General features: G+C 37.4%; 1 protein-coding gene across 1 annotated transcript in view; it reads left to right on the top strand.

Annotated features, from left to right (window-relative positions):
• macrod2 (mono-ADP ribosylhydrolase 2) overlaps positions 1 to 19,295 on the top strand; it is a 531,158-nt gene that overhangs the window by 389,702 nt on the left and 122,161 nt on the right. The window contains exon 7 of the mRNA XM_079635368.1: positions 7,212 to 7,325. Within this exon, the coding sequence (XP_079491494.1) occupies positions 7,212 to 7,325 (114 nt within the window). The remainder of the gene's footprint in view (positions 1 to 7,211; positions 7,326 to 19,295) is intronic.

A 19,295-nucleotide genomic window follows, 5' to 3' on the forward strand; every position in this document is an offset into this window, starting at 1 on the left:
GGGATCTCATTGTAAAGTGTTTTAGTTTATTTGTATAGCACATTTAAAAACACCATGAGCTGGCCAGAGTGCTTTCCATTAAAAACAGAAGTGTTACCAAAAATTGCATATTGTGTCCAAAAGCACAATATATGTGTGTTCTGCATTTCGATTATTGGATAGACTGGTCAGTTCACTCCTCATTTTCAGTCAAGCACTTGCAGTTGTTGAGAGGATATCGAACTCTTCTGTTAGACTGCTTGAAGGAGCAGCAGTTGGTCAGCCATAAAAGTGGTGATTGAGTGTTAATCAAGATCATTGCACCAGTGGCTCTGTCAGTTACAGGCCTTTGTTCTCTAGTGTTTCTCTGACGTTCCCCTGAGCCTGTCTGTCATTCTCATGAACCATGACGGTGTCTATCAGCATCACTAGCTGGACCTGCATGTGTTATTGAATATTGGATTATATTGGAATGACCATACAAAGTCTTTATGTATTAAAATAATCATGTAAACTCTACAGTTTATTTATTGAACCAATTATATGGTACTGTATAACAGTGGCAGTGGCAGACGGGCCGAGTGTTTGGAAAACTTGATCCAGGAATTGCACACACACAATGTTGCAAGCATCTTTTATAGAACAGTTCAATAAACAATACTTTAATATTGGATAACTTATATTTTAGATGAAAATATTGCCAGTTACTTTGTCTATTTTTTTTATCTACAAAAAAAAAAAAAAAGGTCCTTAACGACGCCACAGCAGAACTAACTACTCCACATCTCAGTGTCGTTACTTAATGAATCAGTGTTTGGAGTGAATTGATAGAGTGAGTGATTCAATGATTCACTCTTAAAGACAGTGGCTGTGTCCAGAATGGCATGATCTGTTGAGTAGGTACTTATTTTGAATAAGTAATTACTTTACAAGCGCTAAAAAGTTATGTGTAGTATAAAAGTAATCCGGACATACTATATTTGCTATGTTGTCAATATCATGTGACGTACCAGTGTCTGTTGCATTGCTTCACTGCCATTCACAAATCCTCTCCCGTGGCCTCATGGGATGGTAAAGTGTCCATCATATGCGCACTTTAGAATCTCGCCGGAAGTAGGCGGTCATCCGGGTAATTTTTGCCTACTCTTTTATGAGTATTGTGAATTTTGACATACTACTTTGTCACATATTGTTTTTAGGGACTTAGGGAAGTGTGAGATTTCATATGCAGGCAGTCAGTTGCTTTATTTCTGAATGAATCAATGTTTTTGAGTGAATCGATTGAGAGAATGATACATGCCTCACTCTTTAAGACAATCCCTTGTCGTCCCCTATTGGTGCATTGATGTAATCGACTGAGAGCCACTGAAAAATGCCCACCAATAATTATGTAAAGTTGTTTTGTGAGTTAAAATAAAAACAGCAATACTTATTTTATGATCAATAATTCATGTTTTTATTGTTTGGGGATCATGCTATTATTGTGTCAAAAGCAGAAATAATTGAAATTTGCCTCTGTTATTGGACACAGAAATAATCTGTTTTGACTATAATACATGTTATGGAATATTGGATTGGAAAATAAATATATAGAGTGAGAGGGGGATTTACAAATTCACGTGTAAGGCACAGAGGCAAATGCTGCCTGTTTAATTCCAAGGGTGTGTGAATGCATGGACAAGGTAAATGTTATGTAAAGTTAAATTTAGTGTAGCAGTTTGCTCTTTTAAGACTTATTGATGAATATTAACTTATTGTGTTGAAGATGTGAAAGAAAGCCAGTATTTTGCCCTTTTATGAATGTGACCAAGGAGTTGAAGCAGTGTTACTGTCAGTGAGAAATTGTGATGTATACTCAGTAGCTCCTTGAACAAACACAGAGGACAAGACTGTGGCCGATGGGTCATCTCCTTGGCTCCACTGCTTTTAGCAGTGTGTTTCCATGGCAACCCGCATGCTCTGCTTCAGCCCGAGGATGGACGTGAGAACAGATCTGTGATTATGAGCAATCAGAGCCCCTACATGCACACATGACAGTAGAGTTGGCCATGCCAAGTGTCCAAGTCATGGTGCGTCCTGTCCAAATGGCTTTGTTTCCTTAGTGGATACACTTAAATAAAGTGATTTAAGATCTACTTTGAGATTCCACCGCCTTAAAGTGGATATTTCCTTTATTAGATGGATGACCTGGAGGTGTGCGTGCAAATAAGGAGGCTTTTAGAAGGTTGTATCAGTGGTTCATCTGTACCAGTTTAGTTCCATCTCTAATCAAACACACCTGAACCAGCTAATCAAGGTCTTTGGGTTCGCTTAGAAATTATAGTAAGACGTGCTAGGGTTAGAGAGGTTACAACAAGTCCTCATTGATATAAGCCCCAACGTAAAATAACACTGAGCAACATTTTTTACAGCTTTTTTCCCCTAAATCATACTATTGAGAGTTGTGCTTAACATTCATTAAGGGCTAAGAACTTAGTATGGGTTGCGTTTCCCAAAAACATTGTTAGCCAACTATGGTCGCAAGTTCCGTTGAATTCTATTGGTAACAACAGAACTTGCGACCATATTTAGCTTTGGGAAACACACTCCTGATCAGTGTCAGCCATATCCCTAAACCAGTCTAATTATACAGTACTTCTTTAAGATCGACTTGTCATTCATTCACCAAGTAGTCAATTTTAAAAATCCCTACTCTGATCACCCAGGTAAACATATATGACACTATACCACTCCATAATGTGACATAACAAGCATAGAAATGCAGAAATTGCATTTGGTCTGTTGACGCATGTAAATGCAGACCCACACAGCAATTCATTCAATTAAGAGCTACTCTTAAACCTAGTGGGAGTTCCAGCAAAGAATGTGCGTCTGTTATAAATAACAATAATAATCTTAATAAACAACCAGGGGAACACAAAAGGAAATGATTGATTAGAGAAGAGCGATTGCAGTGGAATTGTTTCCCTTGTGACCAATTTCAACATGCTACTGCAAGCGAAACACGAAACACAATAAGCTGGCAAAAGCAAGAGGGCCTTGAGCCTGATTTGGTCCTAATGAACTGACAGATCAGAAATAATAATCCAGCCACAGGACCATAAGTCACTGCAGAGGTGTAATAATGTCAGCCTTGTTAATTAAGGCAGCGGTTTGATATAAATGCACCAGAGTAATATATATATATAAACAAGTGTTGCTAGTCATAGTGGCGATGGCGTAACTGTGTCAAAGCTAAATCAAATAGTGAGTCCTGGGCTTCTGCTGTTGTGTATCCTGCTGCACTATGAAGCTGTTATTATCACCTCCACCATCTATGATTAGTCAGACATACCAGCTGTGTGTTTTTGCTCACAGAACTCAATACTCAATACTTTCTGCTCTTTACCTATAATTGCAAGCGGTTTAGAAATTGTACTTCCATGAATATTATCCTTATTGAGCATTCAATCAATGTGTGGTCATGTAAAGCCAATAGATGTGCATGTTCTTATATGTAATTTTCTGCTGACACTTTATGCTCTATTGAGCCAGTGAGCTGGAAATACAAACATGCTGGATAACATCTAATGGGTTTTTATCTGTTACTAAGGGCCAAACTGGGAATTATTGGATTGTTTTTAATTGGAATTTTTTTAAATTGATTTTGCTGATATGGTATGAATGTTTTTGAGAGAGGACATTTGCCTTGAGAATAATTTAGTACATTATAACAAGACGACAACAGATATAATGATGCAATAATAATAAATTCAACACACAACCCTAAAAAATTAATGTGTGTGAATGTAGACATACATTCATAATGCCATAGTTCTGAATTAAACTAAATATTTAAAGAGAAAAAAATATATTTTATGATTTTTATATCCATCAGTTTTGATTTCATTGGTATAAGTGTACATTTCAGAATAAATAGATGATATAAGGAATATATTAAGAAAGTAAATTTTGATTTCATGTTGTTGTTGTTGTTTTTTAGTAGCCCTCAACAAGTAGCCCTGATATCACCAGAATGACATTCCAGTATGTTGGCCAGTTATAGCATGCTGTTGTGTATATATATTTTGTGAGCATATCTTTATTGAACCCCGCGGGGACTCAGGCGAGTGCGCTTACATTGTGTTGAGCCGAGCAGCGCTCTAAAAATGGCCCTCCTCTGCTGCTCATCATGGGGAATTTGAGCCCAAGCGAGATGTACACCTGGAAAGGTCAAAGCTTTAGTGAAAGACTCAGCTGAAATATTGATCTTGACAAGCGGTATTTTGACACAACCCTGTAAAATAATAAACAGCTAAACAAAGATCCTCCTCTCTGGAAAAAAACAAAACTGAAAGAAAGTACCAAACCAGCAGATAAAATAAGCTTGTGCATTCTGGAATCAGGTGATGCACGTATGCTGCATAATGCTGCCGTACGGCTGTAAGTTATGGTTTATAATCAGAGGTACACAGCTCGGCGGGAGTCTCATCTGTTACTCATTGAAAAGCTCAACTGCCTTTGATTTGTACAGCTGTCACCTGGAATTATATCGCCATTGTTTTGTGTTGTTGTTTTGTGTCTAATGTTCTGTTAGCAAGCCATTATTCCAATTGCAGTCTGTTTTGTGCCAAAGCTCTCACTGCAGCAAAAAAGCTTATTTGATATGGAAAATACATACTTTTAGCACTTCAAACATTTTTAAAACAAAGCCTTATTAGCAGCCTTTAGAATGTCATTAAACGGCAACAAACGCCCATCGCACCGGCATTCACACCTTTTAAACTCTCACTTTATTTTCGAACAGTTACTCCTCTTCTAATCTAGATTTAAAAAAACCCGGAAAAGATAGGGAAATTTGCATTTGTCATAATGCTGCATTAACGCAGTGGTCACACTTTGTTTTTTTTGTGATAAATGCTACGCTAAAGCACAGATTCAGCTGGTTTGTGGAGACAAATGAGAGCTTTGAATAAATATCTCCTCTTTACTGTTTATTAATATACTAAAAATGATGAATGTGTAACGGGGCACGTGGAACGCGGTCGTATGGAAAAATGATGGTTGTTGCGGCTCTAAACCTGCTCTTGAGTAATACATCTGGTGCAAAGTGCCGCAGAGCCAGACCTATTACAGTATGGTAAGTTTTTAATCTTTTAAAAAATATGGCCATAAATATCAGAGATGCTCTGTTTCTCCCTCAGTCGCTCTGGTCTTTTTTGTTCCACAGTAGAAAACTCTCACGCACCTGTTCACAAAATGATATATCATTTATCAGCGGATATAGAGACACAAATAAACAGCCCTAAATAAACAAGGCATTGATTTACATCACTTTATTCATGTTTTGTTTTTAATAAGAATTCAGGTAATCAATGACATTTTATTGTCACTCCATAATTTCAGAGTAACAAATGAGGTATCATCACATAACATCTTGACTTGAAAATTGTATGTTAACATTGCTTGTGATATAGGGCCAGAAACGTACACACAAGACAGATGAATTTTCCCACATTAATATATGTCCAGATTTCAGAACTTGACCCTACATTAGTGCGTCTCAACCTGTTTGAGTATTTCTCAAAAAGTGTTCCAAGAAAGTTTTCATTTACTTTTAATTCATCTGGACCATTTTTTTTTATGACCCAATATCTCCAAAATTATTTTTTTCCAAATAACACATTAACACAAATTTGAAACACATTGTACTGTATGTGTTGTTCTACAGAACTTGCATTTGATTGCTATTGGTCTTAAAGGGATAGTTCACCCATAAATATACTCATCATTTCAAAGCTGCACTACAAAATATAGTACAGCTCTGTATACATAAAATATATTTTGAAGAACAATGGGTATACAAGACTGAGTCTGAATGACATTCATTCAATTGACTCCATTGTTCCTCAAAATATATTATTTTTTTTATTTAAAAAGTCAAGAGGTTGAGTTAATGATGACAGAATATTCATGTTTGGGTGGGTAATCTGTCCATTTAATGCAAACTGAATCCTGCTTTGCTCAAATATGTTCAGTGCATTGAGTTTGTCTTTGCGCCTGAGTCACATTATAACCTACATTTCACATAATAAATAAAGTGCATGAGATTTAGAAATTTAATGTAGAGATGTAACCTATAGTCCAAATATCTTGACCAATTCAGTTGTATTTAAATCTTTCGTTCAGTCAATCAGGGGCAAAATTCATAACTGAAATGGGGCAAAAAGACACGTTGGGATCGGCATGTTCGCCTGTACTGTGAACACTTGCCAAAGTGTGTCGTCCTTCCTCCTAGCGTGTTGAGTTTGTAACTTTCCTCAGAGATTGTGACAGTCTAGAGCTCCATCACCAAAACAGATCCAGACATTTCCCAGACTCCAAGTGGCTTCAATGCAAGGCCTATTTACCCTTCAGAATGATCCAGGATATTGTAAAGGCCATGAGTGGATCAATTATAATTTTCAGGAGTATTAAATTATTGTGCACATTTTCTGGATGCATCATACAGACTGATGCACATTTCCCAAAGGCCATCTCTCCTTCAGCTGTTATATATGTCCTGACACCCTGAAATATGACTGTCCCTTAACTCTTTCCTCGCCAGTGTTTTTGAAAAATGTTGCCAGCCAGCGCCAGTATTTTTTATCCTATAAGTTTCATGGCCCCCAGAATATTTTGTTGTATGAATATTTGAACATGCAATATATCAAAAGAAAGAACAGATCCTCTGCTTTTAAACAAACAAACAACAAGTTTTACTCTAGCTTCATGCTTTTTAAAAAAAAAAAATCAACACTTGAATGTGGGTAAGTTTCATAAAAAAAGCAACATTTTGAGCAAAAAGCTGAGAAAAACATGTTTTTGTCAAAGAACGGTGATCAAAACAGACACCCATGAATACATATTTGATGTTTGATGTAAGCCTACATCAAGCAGTTATTCCCACAGGATATTAATGAAATATTTGACATTCACTAAACGTCAAATTTATCAAAATCACACCATTCATGCAATAGATTTTCATAGAGTTGGCTTTAATGAAATTGAAATTGGGACAGGAATTGGAAAAAGACCACATCTCAAGGCTGAAAATGTAAGGTTGGGCTCATTTCATTGCCTAGCCCTCTGAATTATGTACATTCACTGACTAACTTCAGTTTGTAAGGTGGTTTTCTCCTTGATTGGTTTGGGTCAGAATTTATGTGATTTTATAAGTTGGCTTACCTTTTGCTCTTTTTTTTCTATTACAGGCGTTTCCATGCATATCGACAGGAATTTATGGTAAGCAAAATGTCTATTCATCTTTCAAACCTTGTCAGTGTATGTGTTTGTGTGTGATTGTGAACATGTGCATGAAGAAGCATGTGTGCAGTTTAGATAGCAACTTGCATCAATGCTCACTATGTGTGTTTGTAATGTAGGGTTAAAAGAGCTGATGATGAACAAATGTCTACAATCTTATCATGTCTTTGAACTCTCCCGCCATTACTTTCACTTTCAAAAGTTGCTCTTGTTTTTTTATAGAAAAAGATGAATGTTTGAGTGTGCATTTCTGCATTGTGTGTGCGCGTGTGCTGCGTGCATGCGTGCACGTGTGTTAGGGTTAGGGGTTATGTACTCTACCTTTCAAAAGTTTGTGGGTCCGTAAGATTTTTTTATTGTGTTTGATAGTCTTATGTTCACCAAGACAACATTTATTTGATCGAAAATACAATAAAACAGTAATACTGTGTATTATTATCATTTTCTATTTTAATATATTTTAAACTTAATTTATTCCGGTGATGTCAAAGCTGAATTTTCATTACTCCTTTCTTTTCATTACTCATACTTCAGTGTCACATGATCCTTCAGAAATCATTCTAATATGCCGATTTGATGCTTAGGAAAGATTTATTATTATCACTGTTAAAAACAGCTGATAAAAGCTGCTTAATAATTTTGTGGAAACCGTGATACATTTCTTTCAGGATTTTTTTTCAATGCATGTATGTGAAATAGACATTTTTAGTTGCATTATAAAATCTTAACTGTCACTTTTAATCAATGTAATGAATCCTTGCTGAATAAAAGTAAAATAATTATAATAATAAATATAGCTGCAAGCAGCAATTATCGGGGCCAAGCACACAAAGGAACAATGTTGACATGAAAGCATGACTGGGAGCTTCAGAAAAACAGCAGCAATAAGTAATAAATATGTTTTATTTTTATTTATTTTTTGTCAAAATGGCTGAAAATACAATCACTGTAATATGATTAACTTGCTTATCACTTTTGACCAATATCAAATTATTATAGTGTGGTCAGTGTGAGGTGACAATGATACAAAATGTTTGGTGTCAAAATGCCAAAGCGTTGCAGTTACAGAATCAGTTTGGTATCATGCCAACAAATTCATTGAAATATGGTATCAATGTGCTCATCCTAACCCAAGGAATCTATCAAGACCAGTTTCATTATTAATAGAACATTATTAGAATTTTTTGAAATTTCATTATAAAATTTAACCAGAAGGTCAACCAAATCCAAACTTTTAAGCATGTGAATATGTGATTTTACCACTTGGTGGGGTGCTGGCTCAAAAGTTCTCAGGCTCCTTCAGGGCATCATGCCAATAACACATATCAAGTTTTGTAATGACACACTAATGCGTTCATAAAATACAGCATTTTAATCCAAAATCCAAAATTGGATATAATTTGACCCGATTCTAAAGAAACAGATTTTTGGGCAAACCGTTCAGAAGTTACAGTATAATTTTTCATATATCCTGACCAGTAGGGGGCGCTGTCCCGAAAGGCTGAATGTAGCCTCAGGTCATGCTTGTGATGACATGTACCAAGTTTGGGCTGAATACGCTTAAACGTTGCGGAGATATTGCCTCACGTCCAATTTGGTGTGCTCTTCGTCTAAATCGTTTGCGCGATATTCGAGAATGGTTGGGTTTATCAAAAAGCTTTTGATAACTAGTGATTGAACAGTATGATTTTTGTATGTGTGTGTGTGTGTGTGTATTGATAACATTCTATCACTCAAGAACGTGCCTTTGAGATCTCAGAACTTCATAAAGGATGAGGTTCAATAAATAATCTGCAACTTCCCTCTCTAGCATTGTGTAATTGTTTAGATAATCACTGAGAGAGAAAGCATTTACTCTGAAAGTAATACGAGCACTTCAATATCATGATCAAATAGCTAATAACCTAGAATACTTCACAAACCTGACGTTTTCTTGTTTCTTTTGCCAAAAAAGACAGTAAGCACTCGTTTAGGAGGAAAATTAATTTCATACGCTTGAGCTTTCATGTGCTACCGTGGCAGTCATGAATGTTTGCTTTTGAGAACATTCCTAAATAAGCTGAGGGAACTTTGCTTGCTCTTCACTGTGAATAAGCTAACCAAGCGAGACAAACTCAATCCATGTGGCTACATCACCAGATTAACCAGCCCCATGCACCCTGATCGAACATGTAGCGCTGTCACTCACAGCCAACCGGAGCTGACACCCCATCTCTCTTTTTCGCTGCTTCATGGGAGCTGAGGTCCAGGCTGACAGATGATCGGGGGACAGAGGGTAAGGCGTAAAGGGGCTGTTCTTTGGGGTTGGAAACGTGGACAGCAGGCAGGTAGAAAAATGAGGCCTCACTCCCAGCTGACAGTCCAATCCCTCAGCCCACACCATTAGCACGGGTAGAGCTTTCACACACATGGCGTATTGGAGGAGATGCCACCCATAAACAAACTGGCGCCTGCCGCCAGCAGAGGGGTTGGATAGTATGATAGAGGTTATTAAGTCCGGCGCTCATAGCCTATCAATCAATGCCACGAGAGACGGGTTAAAACAGGTTATTTCTTTTTCAGAGAGGATGGGACGAACTGGCAAATCTATCAGTGTCTTACATAGTGCGGACACAGGCAAAGCACAGAGGTGGACAGAGGTTGCATCATCCGTTACTTTGTCTGGATCATTTACTTTTTCCTCTTTCCTGGATATGCAATTGATTAATAAAAAGCAACAGCTTTTTAGTGCCACATTACATTTATTTATATTTATTTATATTTATATATATATATATATATATATATATATATATATATATATATATATATATATATATATATATATATATATATATATAAGTTTTTATTTTATAAAGTTGTAGTATTACAGCTCTGTTATGAGATCTGAAATAGAATTGGTAATATTACACCCCTGTCATGAAATTTGAAAAAAAGAAATACTACAACTTTATTCTTGAAATGTTAACTTAATTCTCAAAATATTATAGTTTTAGTCTTGAAATGTTGCACTTGAGATTGTTCCCAAAACATTTTTTTGTAATAATTGTATATTTGATTTTGCACTAAAATATTATTGTTTATCAGGGTTTGAAATTAACTTTTTCATTCACCAGCCAATTTGGCTACTTCATTTTTAAGTTACATGTCATTCAGAACTTCAGCCAAAAAATAAAATAAATAAACTAACCAGATTACTTGCGTCACAGCTTATATATGTATTAATACAATTTTAATTTCATACAATAATTTCTTATTCAAACTAAATCCTGTAATCCAGCCATAGCCTCCCTTCCTCTTTTATCCTCATCACCAAAAATGTGTTTTAGGTGGACTGATCAATACAGTACAAAAAACATCACAAAATTTAGGATGTTGGCAAATAACAAATGTCTTTTCTGTTAACCAAATGTTTTTTAATCTTCGCTATTGGTTCAATGCAAATGAACACGTGCACCGTTATTTGTTGCATAGTGACGGTTAGCCAGATATGTGCAGATTCTGTGCAATACGCTGTATTTGATATATTATGATGACTTTGAGTACTTCCCTCGGGTTGAGTATTTGGCTTGCACAAACTTCTCCAGCAAAGTAAGTAAACACACCAAATTGGCTAGTGATTTGCCAGCGTTACTCGCCAGTCGCCACAGTTGATTTTTTTACCCGCATCTGGCTGGGTTGGTGGGTGTTCATTTCAAACCATGTTGTTTAAAAAGAAAACGTTTTTTTTTTTTAATTGAACAGTTTAAATGTTAATAATAATAATAATAGGATTAACCAACAACCTACAATAGACTAAAGCATCTAGACTAAACACATTTCAAAAGCATCACACATTTAGACAGAAGATGAAAAAATACTTGGATCCCTTTATAGAAAAAAAAATCCCTTGGAAAAAAAACCCCTTTTATTCTTCAAAATCAGTTGTTCTCAGGCAGACAGAGAACTGTACTGAGCATGTGTCTTCACACTTGAAAGATAGTTAATGTTACAGTTGCCCTCGGTCTCCCCTACAGTTATTCCAACTTTGACAACTTAAAGAGGCTGTTCAGAACTTCTGTGTGTAAGATTCATATCAGGGATAGCTCTAATCCAATAGCCTTGAACCCCACAGGTTAATTCCTCCATTATTATTTTAGCCTGCAGAGAGAGAGAGAGACAGAGTCAAAAAGGAGAAAACTGCAATTACATTTGAACCATCCGGGCATCTTAACAGCCACCTTCTTATGGCGCTGTCACAATCTGTCATGATATATCCTGCCCCACCTTTAGATAAGCAACAAAGAGAAAATGAATTAGACCCAGGTTCATCTTTTACCAAAGCCTAGAGGAGAAAAACTTGCCCGTGCAGATTAACCATCTGGTCTGACGATTTGGATGGGAATGGGAAGGACAGGGGCTGTCTGACATCAAAATGTGCCACTCATTAGATTATTTTCATTGGCGTTTGAAGTGAGCTCTTTATTCATAATCCAGCTCAATGGGGTATATTGACTTAAAGCGTTCATCACCGTATCAAGGTCTGGTCATTTCTGGTTTGTGTACACATGGTGACAAGGCATGGTTTATTTTTTTTATTTTTTCCCTTCCCAAGGCATTATGGAGGAAAAATAAGAGGCTGTTTAATGATTTATTAAAGGCTATCTGAACATGTCATAGACATATCGTGATGCATTAGACTTGCAAAGAAATTGTTAAATATAAAACGAAATGCATGTACATGTATATAGACAAACGTATTTAGACACACCTCTTAATTATTAATTCAGGTTTTTCAATCAGAGAGAGGGCAGGTGTGTAAAATCAAGCACCTAGTCTGCATTTACAGTCTGCAAATATTTGTAAAAAAAAAAGGTCATTCTGAAGAGCTCAGTGAATTAAAGTGTAGTACTGTGAGATGATGCCTTAGCAATAAGTCAGTTTGTGAAACTTCATCTCTGCTAGATATTCCATGGTCAACTGTAAGTGGTATTATTGCAAAGTGTTAAGTGCTGGTAATAACAGCAGCAACTCAGCCACGAAGCAGAAGACCGTGTATGGTCACAGAGTGGGGTCATCGAGTGCTGAGGCGCATGGTGCGTAAAAGTTCCCAAAGTTTTGCTGATTCCATAGCTGAAGAGTTCCAAACTTCCACCTGCATTAATATCAGCACAAAACCTGTGCGGCGGGAGCTTCATGGAGTGGGTTTCCATGGGCGAGCAGCTTCTTGCAAGCCTCACATCAGCAAGTACAATGGCAAGCGTTGGATGGAGTGGTGTAAAGCACGCCGCCACTGGACTCTGGAGCAGTGCAAACGTGTTCTGTGGAGTGACGACTCACGCTTCTCTGTTTGGCTGTTTGTTTGCCAGGACAATGGTACCTGCCTGGCTAAATATATTTATAATTACATTCACTTTACATATTTCTTTTTTACATATCTGTCTTTCTGCCTAGATGTATCTATCGTTCTAATGCCTATAAACCCTCATACTTGAAGGCTTTTTTAAAAAAAATCTAACTTTGAATTGTAATTGTGTTTCCCCTCAGAAATTGAATTAGAATTAAAAAGCCATTTTTTTCAATTCCTGAATGTGCACAACCCTACTTGACAAATAGTTTCCCCCTCTCTTAGCTGGAGAAGAGGTGTGTTGACTGAGATTTTTTTTTTTAGCCCGCGACTGGTGGTGTGAGATAGGTAGCAGTAATCCAGACAATGCATCCATACAACTGTTCGGGGTCAGCCAGGGTTAGACGACTAAGTGTCTTCACTCAGTGATTCCCCTGTCCATCTCTGTAGTGCATTAGGGCCGAACTCCTTATCTCTTTACCTTGATATCGCATAGGTTTCCCTCTCAGGATAAAGCTGTATTTAAAGCCTGAGGTTTATTCTGGGGAGTGGAAGTGTGAACACAGGCATAGGGAGGGTGCCTTTATATGATCGCACACTGATGTGGGGTTATCTCCGCATAAGTGGGGAAAAGCAAATCTTAGGGATTAGGCATCTAGGGAAATGGATGAAGATTTTGTTTTACACTTTCATGGTTTTATCATTGTCAAGTCTGACACTGCTCGAGGAAGTTATGAGGGTTGAGGACATATTTTAGAGATACAGTTGTTTGAGAGGCATCTAAATCTACAGCCCTACAGCAACTAGATTTTATATTTTAGCGGAGCTGTGAACTCGTAGTCTGAATTGAATGTGACATGAGAGAAAGATTGGGTGCAGTAAGATGGTAAATAGGCAAGAAATTCCAATTGCATTTGACAACAGTAAGCAGAGTGTGACAGTGTTCAGCTAGTGATGTCTGATTTGTAAACAAGTTGAGTTTGAGTTATTTTTTATGAATTGGTCAAAGCATTGCCTGAATCAATCTGAATAAACTCACTAGTTTTCGTTCTGAATCATAGAGATCATAGAATCACAGAGATACTGTATGCTGAATTAATTGGATTGCCAGACAGCTCAGTTTATTACTGATGTAGCATCTAAATCCTGCACTGAAAGTCACATCACTGTGTTTGGTCATATTCGACTGTTATAAAATTAATAGTTCTTCTGACTCTAAGTTCTGATTGGATGAGCAGAATTTGAAACCGTGATTTAAACATGATTTAGTGAAAATTAAATGTTAGGTGGTAATTTTAGTATGTGGGACAAAAATGTCACCATCAATACATATGGCTTTTCAAGGTCACGCACTGACAGGCTTGGTTTGGCCATCTATAGGGTCTATCCATTTTAGATGTGGGTCACATCTCACTAAGTTTCTTTTGTCTCTACACCAGGATTACTCATTAAACTCTGCTGACTGTCTTCTGTACTGTACATTTCTGTGAGCGTTCCCCACAACATCTGTTCAGCTTCTTATATTTTTATGAGCTCTGTACCCACTTGCCCATTTGGACACATGTCATACTGATCTGTTTGGACATCACCTTCATTACCTTTTCACATATCAAACAAATCATGGCCATTTCTAAGTTCTTCAGTCTTTCCAGGTCCTGCAGTACTTGCTCAGATGTTTTAGGTTTATTCTTTGGTGCAAAAGTTTTCCATATTAACCATTTAGTAGCTTCTACTAGTGTCCATTCAAATGCAGTTCATATAAATATGACTTGTCATAAATATGACATCTTGCTACTGTATGTTGATGCATTCTTTCCTATAAAGTTAATAATTTTGGTTTTTTGAAGCACAATGCTAATAATTTAAATTTGTATTTCATGATGTTGTCATTCAGTAACCATTGTATGACATTGTAGGAGTTAATTAGTTGATTATGACTTTTTAATACAGAGAAATACCAGATCTTATTTTAATGAGGCACCTCATAATATCCTAATCCTTCCATAAAGCAGTAATAAAGTTGAGAATTTCATTATTTGATTAGATGTAGATGAATATGTCACCTACAGAGAATAACAGAAAATGTGAATCATCCACTACATTACATTACAATTTCCTCTGTGTGAAATGTGTTGCTAAAATATATATACAATCCATGAGAATTCTATAGTTTTACATATTATGCCATAATAAAAAAAAATATCTGGTCCTTAGGACTTAAAATTAGGTAAATATAACTTCAGATGAATAACAACACATGACATATTACACTGTGTCATGGTTTATTTAACAAAAACTAGGCCAAAATGGAAAAACCATGGCTGACAAACTATGGCTGCTTTTACACTTGGCATTAACATGTGATCACCGTGATCCGATCAAGCAGATCGGATCATAAGCCAATCAGGACACAGTGCGTTTACACCTGTCCTCGTCAAGTGGCTTCTGTATCTGGACAACAGATCGGATCTTGCACTCCCACGGAAAAAAAAAGGATGGCTCTGGTGCAAAGTCAACCTGAAGTGATGGGTTTTCTTTTAAAAACAGTTTTCAGTTCGGGGACATTTTACAAATCTCGCAAAATGAGGAGGAGGAAGAGGCTGCAAGTACTAATAATGTGGATAGATGCCGTAATGGAAACGGTACAGAGAAACGTATGGGTCCGAGAACTTTGTCTGCTGTGGTGGGAAAAGTGTGAGTTCTTTTCAGAAAATGAATGGTTCTGCAACTTTCGGTGTAAAGGCATATTTGCGATGTACTTCGCACTCGACTGTATTGCAAAACCACACAGCTCTCTGTTCCGGAGAGAAGAGTGGGAATAAAGACACTGGACGGGGTTTTGTGTGACGTCCACCTGTGAATACAGACACGATGGCTGGATTGCGTTTACATTACACTGAGATCCGATCACAATCCGTCCTCGACTACTTCCGAACCTGGACACGCTGATCATATAACATTCCGATCAGAAGCGCATTTACACTTGTCTTTTCAATGTGTATGTGGACAACATCCGGATACAGGTCACATGTTAATGCCAAGTGTAAACACAGCCTAAGTACACCCTTACTGCTTCCATAGGAATGAAGAGGCTAAGTAGCAGCCAGGCACTGCTAATCAAACATTTGATTAACTGATCACCAGCAGGTGTGATCACCTCTATAAAAGCAGAAGTAGTTTTGCTGTAGTTTTGGTAGTTTGCTGATCTGGAGCATTCAGGTATGTGTTAAAACAATGCCAAGCAGGAAAGACATCATCAATGATCTTAGATAACCAATTGTTGCTACCCGTCAATCTAGGAAGGGTTACAAGGCCATTTCCAAACAATTTGAAGTCCTTTACTCTACAGTGAGGAAGTGGAAAACATTCAAGACAGCTGCCAATCTTCCCAGGAGTGGACGTCCCAGCAAATTTACCCCAAAGTCAGACCGTGCAATCCTCAGAGAAATCACAAAACACCCAAGAACCACACCTCAGACTCACATGTTGAAATCAGTTAACATGTTTAATGTTAAAGTTCATGACAGTACAATAAGAAAAAGACAAGTATGGCATGTTTGGAAGTGTTGCAAAGAATACGCCTCTTCTCTCTAAAAAGAACACAGCAGCACAGCCTTAAGACTTCACTGTCCTTTGGGCAGACAAGACCAAAGTGGAGATGCTTTGCCATAATGCACAGCGCCACGTTTGGCAAAAACCAAACATATCAGCACAGACACCTCATATCAACTCTTAACCCTTTCACACGTAAGTTCAAAATATTCTAACTGACCCCCCAGCGTGAGTTTTTCAAGGCGACCGTTATTTAGAACCTGTCACTTTATCGTTTCCATGGTGACGCGTCATTGCTTGTCACGTGACACAGCACAAACACAACACAGCGCTGAATGAATGATGATCTGCTTTTATGTAATTTTCTCTTTTTGATTCAAAATATTAAAAAATATGTTAGATGTAGCATGAAACACAGATATTCCGATTGTCAAATATGTGCATGTGGATGTGTTTGGTTGTTTAAACACTTTTATAACGATCGCGTTAGTTGAGCTGTATGCGCGATGGGCGGCGCCATGTTAGTTTGTGCCACAGGTCTGTTGGATTTACAACACGTCAATTCCTCCACTTCTCACGAAATACATGAAAGTAAGTGGCAGGTTAACTGGGAGAAGAATAGGGTAAAATGTAAAACTACTTACCCATTGTGTATCTGATATGAATAAAACGTGTCGTCTTATTATAATGGAAAGGATTATTATTGCCGCTTCCATAGACATCTGTGTGTATTTTACAAACTGAAATTCATTGGCTTGCTAGTACTTATGTGATTTTAAATGCCTGGAACCTAAAATAAACATTATGTGGTTGAAAACACTGAATAGTTGTGATATATGACCAGCGCGAGCACGTCCATCTCTAGCTCAGCGCCAGCCAACGCGCGAAAGTACATTTGAATTTAGCAGTTGATCGCGTGATGTGCTGACCGTTCTAATCACACCGGTGTGATCGTACGCTCCAGGGACCAGCCAAGACTGATCACACCGGTGTGATCGTACGTGCGAAAGGGTTAAGCATGGTGGTAAAGTGGTGATTATGGGCTTGTTTTGTAGCCACAGGACCTGGGCACCTTGCTGTCTTTGAGGTGACCATGAACTCCTCTGCATACTGAAGTATTCTAGAGTCAAATGTGAGGCCATCTGTCCAGCAGCTGAAGCTTGGCCAAATTGGGTCATGCAACAGGACAATGATCACAAGCACACCAGCAAATCTACATATATATATTCTTTCCTTTGGCTGTTGTCTTTACATTGTTCTATGGGTAACAAGCTAGTGTACATCAGTTTTGCACTATATATCATAATGCATAATAGTGAACTATATATGGAATGAAAATGTTCACTAAGAATTTGGACAGAACTATAAAATGCTGACACCCTATATAGTGCACCGTAGAGTCTCTCTCCTCCTCTGTTTGTTCACATTAGAAGCAAAGGAACTCCCTGGAGTCCTCATCAGCAGCCCATACACTGGTGGGCATCCATCAGCTGACAATGGATCTTTTTGAGAAATATTTCATTCTGACTATGAAACTTTATTTTGCACTATTTGTATGCCAAAATATATTTTTGGCCCTATGACAACAAATTATTTAGTTGTTCTTCCTTGTGTTTGTATGTGTAGCATCATCTTCAGGATGAGCCTGTCACAAACTTTTTTGTGGCCTAAAGGCAGACTTGGTAATTTGTTTTTCATTAAAAAGTTTAAAACATAAAGAAATGAATAGCGCTTAGTAAACAGATTTTTTTTTCCGTTCTGAAATTACTCGTTGTTCCAACCCAGTAAGACTCCGTTCATCTTCGGACCTCTGACGTGACAATTATTTTCTTTAAACCATAAAATTCAAAAGGGTGTACTTTCTTTTTCACATCACTGTATTATAATATAGATCAGTTTAGTTGAATTAATCAGCACAGACACATAAGGTAACTGTTTAAAATTGTATAATATGATTAATTGTAAATAAAATGAGGTCCCACTTTATATTAAGTGGCTTTAACTACTATGTACTAACATTGAAATTAATAATTTGATACAATGGACTTATTGTGTACATATATGTTTTTACATTGTACTTATATTTTAAAAATACCTGCTTGTAATTACAGCGGTAATTAATTTATGTAATTACACTGTTGACCTGTCCCTTACTCCTTACACCACCCTTAAACCTACCCATACCAGCACACCTGTCCCTAACCTTACCTGTATCACACCTCAATAGCAGAAAAAGTGTTTTACAATACAACATGAACACAATATTTTTCTATATAAGTACATAGTAGTTAAAGCCACTCAATATAAAGTGGGACCAAATGACTTAACTAGTGTTGGTTTACTGCCTGTGAATCTTTCAAATTCTCTATTTGTCCAGAGCCACTGACCCTGATGGAAGTCTCTTGGAAACTGAGTGTTTCATCCCTTGCACACAGCTCTGGTCATTTCTAGATCAATTTGAATAAAGCACTAATTTAAAACTGCTATTTTACGGGTCACCTAAAGAGCGTTGCAGTCAAGCATTAGTTTGTAAACAGTCATTTCATCCGTTTCTCTGTATTTTGTTTACTGTGAAAAGGAGCCAAAAGTGTGCTTGTGTTCTTATTATTCTGAATGGGGATTATTCTCAAGAGAGATAATAGGTTTATCGGTTTCTCACGCACATTCTTGACCCAAAGATCATGTCTGACGGCATCCAGCCAGCAGAAGATATCATTCAGTGATTCTGCCTGTCAGAAAGAGAGAGAGAGAGAGCTGGAAGACAGCAGAAGCATACAAACAGGGAATAGATGGGGCAGAGACTGACAGGATAGGGCTGGTGTGAGACTCCCTCACATCCAACGGATCCCCAAATTATTTGGTGTTGAAAGGCCCAGACAGGACGTCAGGAGACACGGAGAGCGCTGTGTCAGGCTGCTGAGCAGATAGAGAGGTGAAACAGACAGGGAAAACATCTCCTCAGCTGGTGTTAATTACGTCTCCTATCACCCGGCGTCTGAGGGTCAGTGCCGCCACTCGCTGGCTGACAGATGAGTCATTTCTACAAAACTGGTGCTGTTTGCTCAGTTTTACCAGGAATTCATATCAGCATTTTTCTTATTATAAATGCAATTTTAAAAATATAGCTTTTTTTTTTGTATTATAGCATCCTGAC

The sequence above is a fragment of the Phoxinus phoxinus genome, assembly GCF_949152265.1.
Source record: "Phoxinus phoxinus genome assembly, chromosome: 14".
Lineage (NCBI taxonomy): Eukaryota > Metazoa > Chordata > Actinopteri > Cypriniformes > Leuciscidae > Phoxinus > Phoxinus phoxinus.